The sequence below is a fragment of the Peromyscus maniculatus genome, chromosome 22 (assembly GCF_049852395.1).
Source record: "Peromyscus maniculatus bairdii isolate BWxNUB_F1_BW_parent chromosome 22, HU_Pman_BW_mat_3.1, whole genome shotgun sequence".
Classification (NCBI taxonomy): Eukaryota; Metazoa; Chordata; class Mammalia; order Rodentia; family Cricetidae; genus Peromyscus; species Peromyscus maniculatus.
In genome coordinates, this window is record NC_134873.1 from 9,859,408 (window position 1) to 9,870,662 (window position 11,255).

The 11,255-nt window shown below is 50.0% G+C and overlaps 1 protein-coding gene across 1 annotated transcript in view; it reads left to right on the plus strand.

Moving 5' to 3' along the window:
• Window positions 1-9,079, plus strand: part of Vav1 (vav guanine nucleotide exchange factor 1) — a 52,738-nt gene extending 43,659 nt beyond the window's left edge. The window contains exons 24-27 of the mRNA XM_006996086.4: window positions 579-666; window positions 2,794-2,908; window positions 6,138-6,289; window positions 8,771-9,079. Of these exons, the coding sequence (XP_006996148.1) occupies window positions 579-666; window positions 2,794-2,908; window positions 6,138-6,289; window positions 8,771-8,824 (409 nt within the window). The 3' untranslated portion in view covers window positions 8,825-9,079. The remainder of the gene's footprint in view (window positions 1-578; window positions 667-2,793; window positions 2,909-6,137; window positions 6,290-8,770) is intronic.
• The last annotated feature ends 2,176 nt before the right edge of the window (window positions 9,080-11,255 follow it).

Consider the following 11,255-nt stretch of genomic DNA (forward strand, 5'->3'; position numbering starts at 1 on the left):
ACTGGCTTGCTCCCCATGGCTTGCTCAGCCTGCTTTCTTATAGAACCCAGGACCAGCAGCCCAGGGATGGCACCACCCACAGTGGACGGGGCCTTACCCATTGATTGCTAAGAAAATGCCCTACAGTCAGATCTTACTGAGGCATTTTGCAATGAGGTCCCCTCTTCCAAAATGACTCTGTGTCAAGTTGACATAAAACAGAGATGAACGATGGGTGTCTGGCTCGCTTTCTCCTTCCTTCCTTAGTTCAGAACTCCAGTCCCGGGGATGTTTCCACCCACATCCAGGAGGGACTTGCTCTGTCGGTTAACCCCCTCACAGACGGGCCCAGAGGTCACTAAATCCTGTCAGGTTGACACCCAGGATGAGCTCCCTCAGGGAGAAAGAAAACTTCTGTATAAGATGAAGAATGGGAGGCTCAGAGTGGCGGAGGCCCCGGGAGGATGGGTTGGGCTCCCCACCCCCGAAGGAGTCCAGCTTGATTCTCCCATCCTTGGGGCTGCAGCCTGGGTGGAGGCGTGGTAGAGCTCCTCAGACTCAGGACTCAACCGTCTGATTCTCTCTCTCCCTCGCTTCAGGTATAACGTCGAGGTCAAACATATTAAAATCATGACATCAGAGGGGCTGTACCGGATCACGGAGAAGAAGGCTTTCCGAGGTCTTCCGGTAAGGGCCACTGCCCCCGTCCCAGAGCCTGTGCAGCACATGTCTGCACCCATGTCATAGGGTCCCCACTTTATACTTAGAGAAGCCCTTCCCAGGGAGACTCATCTCCGTAAGGACCAACAGCGTGGAAAAGACAGCTATGATGTAATAGTGCTGGGCACTCACAGGGGCGTCTGTAAATGTCAAATAGGCTGAATGGGGAGAAGGCTCATAGATGAAGTGCCTGAGGGCCTCAGTGTGATCCCCAGAGCCCACGGAAAAGCCAGGTTTGGTGGTGAATGCCTGTAACCCCAGCCCTGGGGAACTGGAGACAAGTAGACCCCTGACTAGGCAACCAGGGGGCCCCAGGCCCAGTGAGAGGCCCTGCCTCAAAATATAAGGTGGAGTGTGATAGAGGGGACACCTGAAGTCACCCTCTGGTCCCCACATGCATGCGCACACCCACACACAGATGTGTGCACACTCACCACTGCCCCCTCCCCCCTGACTCGAGTCAGCCCACCCTCTGCCTTCCCGTTTCACAGGCTACCAGAGCCCAGATGGTTACAGGTCTCCAAACTGGCTCCGCATGACCTAAACGACTGCCTGTCTCGTTGAGAATATATGAGCGCTTAGCTAGTGTTTGGTGTACTTTTTATCTTCCTCTAGGCATTTAAAACTGATTGGTGTGCCTAAGTCACATGGGTCTTACCCACGACCAGTAGATCTTTGAGGAAACTGAGGACACTGACAAATTCATAACTTAATAATTGTTGAGTTAGGTCCTTCCACTGTTACATGGGTTTGGGGGGCTGGGGACAGAACGTGACCCACTGAACCATCCTACCTGCCCCACCCCCAATTTTTTTCATGATAATGGCATTTTTTAGCCTGGAGTTCTTGAATGGGGCACTTTGTGGAACACTCTTGAATCTGGGCCCAACTTTGTCGTCAGCATGAGCCATTTGTGGGAGAAATACCCGTAAATCCAACAAACTGGGAAGTTGAAATCAAATCTAAAGTTTTTTACAGAGGCCAGATCTGAGCTACTGATCTCAGCTGCCACCCATGATCGTCTTGTCCCCGCTGTGGGACCTGGGCGGAGAACTTAGTGTCTCTGTTTATAAAATGAGAGAGGGCGGGCAGGATGGCTCAGTGGGTAAAGGTGATTACCACCAACCCTGAGAACCTGAGTGTGACCCCCGGAACACACATGGTGGAAGGCGAGAACTGGGTCCTGCAAGTTGACCTCTGACCTTCACATGCGCTCTGTAGCACCCTCCACCCCTAATAAATAAATAAATATAAGATAGGAGAGTTGTGAACATCCTCAACACTCGGGGTTCCCTGGAGGCTTTGGTCAGGTGTGGTGTGCATGCTGGCTGGTGCTTACATGATTATTAATTATAAAGGCATGGGCACCATGGGAGGCCTTGGGTTTGGTGAGCCTCTTTGGTAACCTGAGCAGGAAGTAAAATGAATTGGCTTGGAGAACCGGCCTCAGCCTGTGGTAGTCTATCGTTGAGTTTGTTTATTGCTGTGACCGAACACATGGCAAAGCAGGTTCTTCCAGCTAACAGCTGGAGGCTGGGGACTGTCCTGGAGGGAGGTGTGGGGCAGGAGCACGAGGCATCCATAGTCAGACAGCAGAGAGCGATGCAGTTGGTGCCCAGCTGCCTTTCATCTTTTTTTTTTTTTTTTCGAGACAGGGTTTCTCTGTGTAGTTTTGGTGCCTGTCCTGGAACTCACTTTGTAGACCAGGCTGGCCTCGAACTCACAGAGATCCGCCTGCCTCTGCCTCCCGAGTGCTGGGATTAAAGGCGTGTGCCACCATTGCCCGGCCTGCTTTCATCTTTTTATTCTCCCTGGGACAGCAGCCTTGGATGGTGCCGCTCACATTCAGGTGGCATTTCCCGCCTCATCTGAGTGCAGCCATGCCCAGAGGTTTGTCTCAGGGTGAGTCTAGGTCTTTCAAGGTCAATAATGCCCATGGCAGGGTCCCTTCCACGATGGTCCTTGCTGTTCCAATAGAGGAAGGAGTTCCCCGTCAAGCCGCCAGGGCGCTGTTTGGAGTGCAGACGGGGTGGGCTTGGCTCTGCCGTGGGCTGGCCAGCTGGGATAACAACTGTTCTGTGGCTTTTTTCCCAGGAGTTGGTGGAGTTTTATCAGCAGAATTCTCTCAAAGATTGCTTCAAGTCGCTGGACACCACCTTGCAGTTCCCTTACAAGGAGCCTGAGCGGAGAGCCATTAGTAAGCCACCAGGTAGGAGGACACCCCAAACACCTCTCTCCGTGGAGGAGAGCCAGGGGTTCCAGGGCCTGCCCGCCTGCCCCTACTTTTGGTTTTGGTAACTGATTTTTTAAATGCTTATTTATGAGCTATTGTGTGATGTTGGAGATTTCTCCTTTTATTTGTTAAAGATTTATTTGTGTGTGTGTGTGTGTGTGTGTGTGTGTGTGTGTGTGTGTGTGTGTCACCTGAGTGCTGCCTTAGTTAGGGTTTCTGTGAAGAGACACCATGACCACAGCAACTCTGATAAGGAAAACATTTAATTGAGGAGGGTTGCTTATAGTTTCAGAGGTTCAGTCCATTATCATCTCAGAGAAGAGCATGGTGGCATGCAGGCAGACATGGTGCTGGCTACATCTTGATGAGGAGGCAACAGGAAGTAGACTGAGGCATTGGGCATGGCTTGGGCATGTATGAGACCTCAAAGCCCACCCTACAGTGACATACTTCCTCCAACAAGGCCACATCTCCTAATAGTGCCACTCCCTAGGAGCTCATGGGGGCCAATTACATTCAAACTGCCACATTCCACTCCCTGGTTCCCATAAGCTTGTAACAATATCATAATATAAAATGCATGTAGTCCAACTTCAAAAGTCCCCATAGTCTTTCACAGTCTCAGCAATGTTTAAAAGTCAAAAGTTCAAAGTCTTTTCTGAGATTCATATACTCTCTTAATTGTAACCCCCTGTAAAATAAAACTTAAAAAAAACCCACAGATCATAAACTTAAACATATAATGGCACAGGATATATGTTAGCATTTCAAAACACAGGAAAGGGAGCACAGTGAGAAAATACTGGACCAAAGCAAGACCGAAAACCAGCTGGGCAAACTCCAAACTCTGCATCTCCATGACTGATGTCAAAGCGCTCTTCAGATCTCCAACTCCATTCAGCTTTGTTGACTGCAACACACTTCTCTCTCTTGGACTGGTTCCACTCCTTGTCAGCAGCTCTCCTGGGCAGCTGTCCCATGACTCTGGCATCTCCAACATCTTGGGTTCCCCAAGGCAATCCAGGCTTCAACTTTGCAGCTTCATACGCAGGCCTCTCTACTTGGCCTCCATTCAGGGACATCCTTGACACATGCCTGGCCTTAGCTTTCTTTAGGCATAGAGGAAAATTCCGTAACCCATTTCTTCCATCCTTAACTCTGAAGCTGGAATCATGTGACAGAAGCTGCCAAGTTCTGTTGCTTACTGGGGCTGTGCAGCCATAAATTTTCTCTGGTCCTGCCCAGCCGTGGTCCTTTGGCTGCTTGGACCCAAGTAAACACATAGAGGCTTATATTATTTACAAACTGCATGGCCTGTGGCAGGCTTCTTGCTAGCTAGCTCTTATAACTTAACCCATTTCTATTTATCTATAAGTTGCCACGTGGTCGTGGCGTACTGGTTATTTTACATCTTGCTTCTCCTGGTGGTGCTGGTGTCTCTCTCCAGACTCCTCTTTTCTCTTTCCTGTCTCTTTCCTTTGATTTCCCACCTGTCTCTAAGCTGCCTTGACATAGGCCAAAGCAGCTTATTTATTAACCAATGGGAACAACATATGTTCACAGCGTATGGAAAGACACCCCCCAGCAGGGCTTTCTTGTTCATGGCCTTCTTGTTCAACTACATCTTCACCAGCTTTCTGTCTTGTATTACCTAGGCTTGGCTGTCTTGGAACTCTCTCGCTAGACTAGGCTGGCCTCAGACTTAGAGATCCGCCTGCCTCTGCCTTCTGAGTGCTGGAATTAAAGGCATGCGCCGCCACACCCAGCTCTAAGCTTTTCTTTAGTTCCTTTTCACAAGTTGGAAACTTATCTGGGTGGGATCTTGCTCTGAGGTCACCATTCCCTTTAATCAATTTCTTCACCCATTTATCTTATTGAACACAGGACCTAGCTCCATTCCAATTCCTGGTGCCCCTTTTCTCAAGATGTACATTTTGTGTTTTTATTTGCTCAGCTTGCTATTTTTCATTATAGATCTTCTGTGGTGTCTGCAGAGGCCAGAAAAGGGTGCCACATCCCCTGGAGCTGGAGGTTCAGGTGGTTGTGAGCTGCCCAATGTGGGTGCTGGGAACTAAACTCAGGTCCTCTGGAAGAGCAGCAAGTGTTCTTAATCACTGAACCATCTTTCCAGCCCCTATTTTAAATTTTTAATCATGTGTATACATGTATGTCTGTGCATGGCTCTGTGTGCTTGAGTGCAGTGTCCACAGAATCTAGAGGAGAGTGTTAGATTTCCAGGAACTGCAGTTATAGGAGATTTGGAGCCTCCACGTGGGTGCTGGGAACTGAAGCCCTGAACACCTCTCCAGCCACCCTTAATGACTTTTTAAAATATAGTCTACCTTCTCTGTGTATCTGAGTTTAATATGAAAGTTAAGGACGTACAGGTGTACAGAAGTTGACTATATATGAAACACCATTAAAATTATTGAAAACCTGGTCTCACCAGGTGTGATGTGCATTCTTATAATCCCAGCACTCAGGAGGCCGAGGCAGGATGATGACAAATTTGGGCTCAGCGTGGGCTACATAGTGAGTTGGAACCACACTGGGCTACATCATGAAACCTTACTTAAAATATTTAAATTTTCTAAATTTGGCCTGGGAGGACAATGTTGGGAGTAGAGTTGTGTCCCTTCAGCCTAGAGGTCGCCCAGTGGATGCTCTGGTTTCATATTTATTGCTGTGATAAAAATGTCATGATGGAAAGCGATACATGGGAGAAAGGACTTACTTTAGTCTGCAGTTCCAGATTACTGTCCATCCCTGCGGGGAGTCACAGAGGCAGGGGCCTGAGGCAGCTGGCCACATCCCATCAGCAGTCAGGAGCAGACTGAGATGAATGTGTGCTTGCTCTCTTGTGCTCCGCTCTCTTTGTCCACTCTTAATCAGCCCAACACCCCCCCCCCCCCCCGCTGCCTAGGGAATGGTGCCACTCATGGTGGGCTGGATCTCCCACATCAATTCACTTCATTAAGACAGCTCCCACAGACATGTCCACAGGCCCACACAATGCAGACATCCCTCTCTGAGACTCTCTCCCCAGGTTATTCTAGGTTGGGTCAAGTTGACAGTTGAAGCTAATCGTCAAAGAGACCCTTCAGCCAGGTGGTCCCGTCCCGAGAGCGTGCTCCTCTCTACACTGTCCCTGGATGATGGCTGATATTTATCTCGGACACTCAGGCATCTCATTTTCTCTTCACAGCTGGAAGCACCAAGTATTTTGGCACCGCCAAAGCCCGCTACGACTTCTGTGCCCGGGACCGATCAGAACTGTCCCTTAAGGAGGGTGACATCATCAAGATCCTCAACAAGAAGGGGCAGCAGGGCTGGTGGCGTGGGGAGATCTATGGTCGGGTGAGTCAGGAGGGGGAGGGCTGACTGGGTGGGGTGGGTGGGGTGTGGTTCCCATGCAGGTCACCCTTAGTCTGAGGGGCAAAAGGACACTGAGATTTAACACATTTTCCCACCCACTTCTATTTATTGAGAACATACTATGAGCTGGAGATTTTTCTGAGTGCAAAGGGAGCATTGTCCAATGGCCATCTTTGTGAAACAGTGAGACCATGTGACCTCTAACCAGGCAGTCACGCCAGGGAGAGAGAGGTCAGGATGGTGATGGGAAAGAGGACCCCAAGCAGGGGAGCTCCTCACCCACCCTTCCAGAGGTTAGGGTGACGAGAGGCTAGGAGGATAAGGAATAAAAAGGTTAAAGGGATGAAATGGCTGCCAGTGGACTGGAAAGGTTCTAAGCTGGTACAGTGCTTGCATTACAAACTTGAAGACTGAGTTCAGTCTCCCGAACCCACCCATCCATCAGTTCATTCATTCATCAGAACCCACCCATCCATCAGTTCATCCACTCCTCAGAACCCACCCATCCATCAGTTCATCCATTCTTCAGAACCCACCCATCCACCAGTTCATCCATTCCACAGAACTCACCCATCCATCAGTTCATTCATTCTTCAGAACCCACCCATCCATCAGTTCATCCATTCATCAGAACCCACCCATCCATCAGTTCATCCATTCTTCAGAACCCACCCATCCACCAGTTCATCCATTCATCAGAACCCACCCATCCACCAGTTCATCCATTCCACAAAACCCACCCATCCATCAGTTCATCCATTCCTTAGAACCTACCCATCCATCAGTTCAGCCATTCCACAGAACCCACCCATCCATCAGTTCAGCCATTCCACAGAACCCACCCATCCATCAGTTCAGCCATTCCACAGAACCCACCCATCCATCAGTTCATTCATTCCACAGAACCCACCCATCCACCAGTTCACCCATTCCACAAAACCCACCCATCCATCAGTTCAGCCATTCATCAGACAAATTCCCCAGTGTATGCAAAGGCCCTGGAGTGAGAGGGTGATTGACAAATATGGGAGATGCAGAGGAGGAATCTGTTCCTCTCACTGCTGTGTCACATGGCTTGGCACATGGTAGGTGCTCAGTAACTATTGAGTGCATGGAGAGGCAGACTTGGGGTGACCACAGTGCTCTTTGCCCACTCTGGTTCTAGTTAGAAGGAGAAAGATGTTCCTGAAGGTGCTTCAGGCCAGCTTGCTTTGGCTAAGTTTCTAGTTTGTACTGTATGGATGGAGGCTCTTCTCCATGTCATCCTCTGATGAAATTGAGCATCTGGCATTCTTCTTTGCTCGAAAGTTTTCTCAGTGTTTTTTGAATGAAGATAAGGACACTGGTTAGAACCTCTGTTCTATTGGGGGAAACATATCACAAAGCCCCCATGGTTTAGAGAAATGCTTAGATGATAAACACATTTGCTGTCACATTCAGTGAGTTATGGTGCACAGCGAGGGCTTGAGAGTCACTTAGATGGTTTAAGCAGGTCTGGGACAGACAGGGTTCATCCAAGCATTCATTTGCAAGTCACCCATCTCTGTGCAACCATTCTTTCTGTTTATGTGTCTGTCTCTCTACTCACCCATCCTTCCACCCATGTATTCATCAAGCTATCATCCACCCGCCATCCATATGTCCACTTATCTATCAATCATCTATATATTTATTCATCTATCACCCCACCCATTCACTCATCATCCATCCACTTACCCACCCACCTACCCACCCATCTATCCCATCCACTCATGTATTTATGCACTAGCCATTCACCTATCCATCCACTTATCCACCAGTTCATCCATCTGTCCATCCATCCATCCATCCATGCATCCATCCACCCATCCATCCATTCATTACTCATCCATCCCATCCACTAATGTATCTATGACCATCCATCTATCCATGTACCCATCTACTCATTTATCCATCCATCCATCCATCCATCCATCCATCCATCCATCCATCCATCCATCCATCTATCATTCACCCACCCACCCATCTATCCATCTGTCTACTCAACATTCCAAGAAATATTAATAAAGTGTTTACTGAGCACTGGGACCTGTTCTAGGCTCTTGGGAGTCTGCTGAGTAGGAGACAAAACTCTCCGCCCTTGTCAACCTCATGTTGTGATGGGGGAGGGGAGTTGGCTTAGTAGTTAATCCTGTCAATCAGCAGACTACATCATAATTTGTTATTATATCACGATGATGATGAGCTCTGTGGAAGACGATCAGGACAAAGCTAGATGTGTGTGGAGTGGGTGGGGCTTACTATGCTAAGCAGGGTGACTAGAAGACTATACTGACAAGGTGACACTTGAGCAGAGGGCCATCCTTGGCCATGCACAGTGAAGTAACAACAGGTGTGAAGTCCCCACGGCAGGAGGGGTCCAGCCTGCTGTGGTGAGGGGCGAAGAAGACAGATTTTTCTCATGGGGTTTTCTTCTGTCTCCAGATTGGCTGGTTCCCTTCCAACTACGTGGAAGAAGACTATTCCGAATACTGCTGAGCCTGGTGCCCTGCAGGACAGAGAGAGAGAGAGAGGCAGATGCATGCTGAGCCCAGGACGCCAGCAGGATTGAGGGGCCATGAGCGGTCCTCGATGGCAGAGCGTCTGGATGGAAAGCAGACAGCCGGTAGCCATGTGGCAGGGTTCCCAGGATGAAGTCCAGATGGTTAATTTATAACACATTGATTGTCTCGAGTCCCCCAAGGAAGAAGGGGCTTGAGGCAACTGCTTCTAATAAAATGAGGAGAGCAGGAATTGGTGTGCTCCAGACAGTCTGTAAGGGGAGCCACAGGAAGGGTGCACACCGACAAAAGTTCATTCAGCACTGCCCCCTCACAATGAGGTCAGCTTTCTCTGCCTTTTGTGGTGCAGGTTGAAGGAGACTTGGCATTCCTATCTAGCAGGAGAAAGTGCTGTGCTTATAGGGCCGGGATTAGAGATCAAGTCTACACCTCTCCCTCTCTTCTTTTCTGTCCTTTGTGTATAGATGAACCTTATGGAGGGTGGGCAGACACACTACTGCTTAGCCCCTCACTGGGGGATTCTAGGCAGGGCTCCACCCTGACCACGCCCCCAGCCCCTCACGGGGGGGGGCGGGGGGATTCTAGGCGGGGCTCCACCTGACCACGCCCCCAGCCCTCACTGGGGGATTCCAGGCAGGGCTTCCACTCCTGTACCACAACTCCAGTTACTTTAAAATCAGGGTCTTACTCTATAGCCCAGACTGGCCTTGAGCTCATTCTAGCCCAGGCTGGCCTTCAACTGGTCATCCTCCTGCCTCAGCTTTTTGAATGGCCTAAATGACAGACCATTTGCTTTTCTTGTAATAGAAGTTAATGATTTGAGTTCCCTCCTTGCACATTACACTGAGCAAGGGAAGCAATCTCGATATATACTCTCCAAAAACCCAGCTTGAATCCTACAAACCTTGGCCGCGGTGTGCCAGGGGGACAGCTGGCTTTCTTCTATCACCCTGCTTCCTGCAGAGACACCACTGGTAGCACTGGAGCCCTTGGCACACGCCAGACCCTGAGTTTTCTTTGCCTGCCGCATAGAACAGCTGCACCCTGGTTTACCCAGGGTCGTTTTCCTGTTGCCCTGGTGTGGTTATTAACCACGACCTGTGTCCTGGCCTGATGTTTGTTGCTGCGGCAAACAACCTGACCAAAAGCTACTTGAGGAGGGAAGGATCTGTGTTTGGCTACACTTCCAGGTCACAGTCATCAGTGATGAAGTCAGGGCAGGAGCTGAGGTAGGAACTGAAGCAGAGGCCGTGGAGGATGCTCTTATGGCTCAGCTGGCTTTCTTACAGCCCGGGACCTCCTGTCTAGGCATGGTGCCGCCCATAGCAGACACCACCAATCAAGACGATCTCTCTCAGACACAGCCGCGGGTCAGTCTGATCTGGTTAGCCCTTCAATCTAGACTCCCCGAGAGTAGCTGTGGTCAGTGGACCACTAAGCTCACTAGGACACTGTCTCACTCTCCAGAGTGCCACATTTGCGTGGCACGCACTCTTCTTGTTGGTGGGATCAACACCAAAGCATCTTAGGGCAGGGAGGTTTGTTGTGGTTCATGGTTGCCGGGCACAGTCCGTCATGGCAGGGAAGGCATGGTGGCCAGCGTGTGAGGTGCCAAGTCACAGGGCATTCACAGCCAGGAAGCAGAGAGATGAGTGCTGGTTCTCAGTAGTCTGGCACCCCAGCCCTTGGGATGGGGTCATCCATATTCAGGGTGAGTCTTTCCACATCAGTTAACCTAACGTAGACAATCTCTCACAGGCATGGCCAGAGAACGCCAGAGCCTGGCAAGTCCACAGTGTCACCGTCACGGGTTTGCTGCCCTAGACTGTCTCATCTGCAGCCAGACCCCAAGATAAGGATTTGGGGTTATAAGGTTTCTCTGGGAGGTTTCACAGTGTCTCCAGAATAGAGTTGGGGGTGCCGTATGAACTCTACCTCCTTTTCTTTTTGTCTGTGTGTGCACACGTGTACATATATGTGCGTTCGTATGTGTGCCTGGGCACACATGAGTGTATCTGTGCTTGCAGGTGTGTGCGTGGCTGTGTGGAGGCCAGGGGACAGCCTCGAATATTGTTTCCTTGTGTGTCATCCGTTGTCTCTTTGAGGTAGGGTCTCTCACTTGTCTGGAATGCTGTCAGGAGGCTGCCAGGCAGGAGGACGCTGTGGGCAAGAGGACGCCGTGGGCTGGAGGGCTGCAGCCCTGGTGCTTTCTCTTGGTGCAGGGAGGATGAGGGATGGCAAAGTTCCTCCAAAAAATGAAAAAGTTCTTAGCTGGACTGTGGTGGCACACGCCTTTAATCCCAGCACTGCAGAGGGAGATCCTGAACAGCCAGAGCTACACAGAGAAACACTGTCCCAAAACAACAAAAAAGCTCTTTATTCTAGGGCTGGAGAGCTGGCTCAGCGGT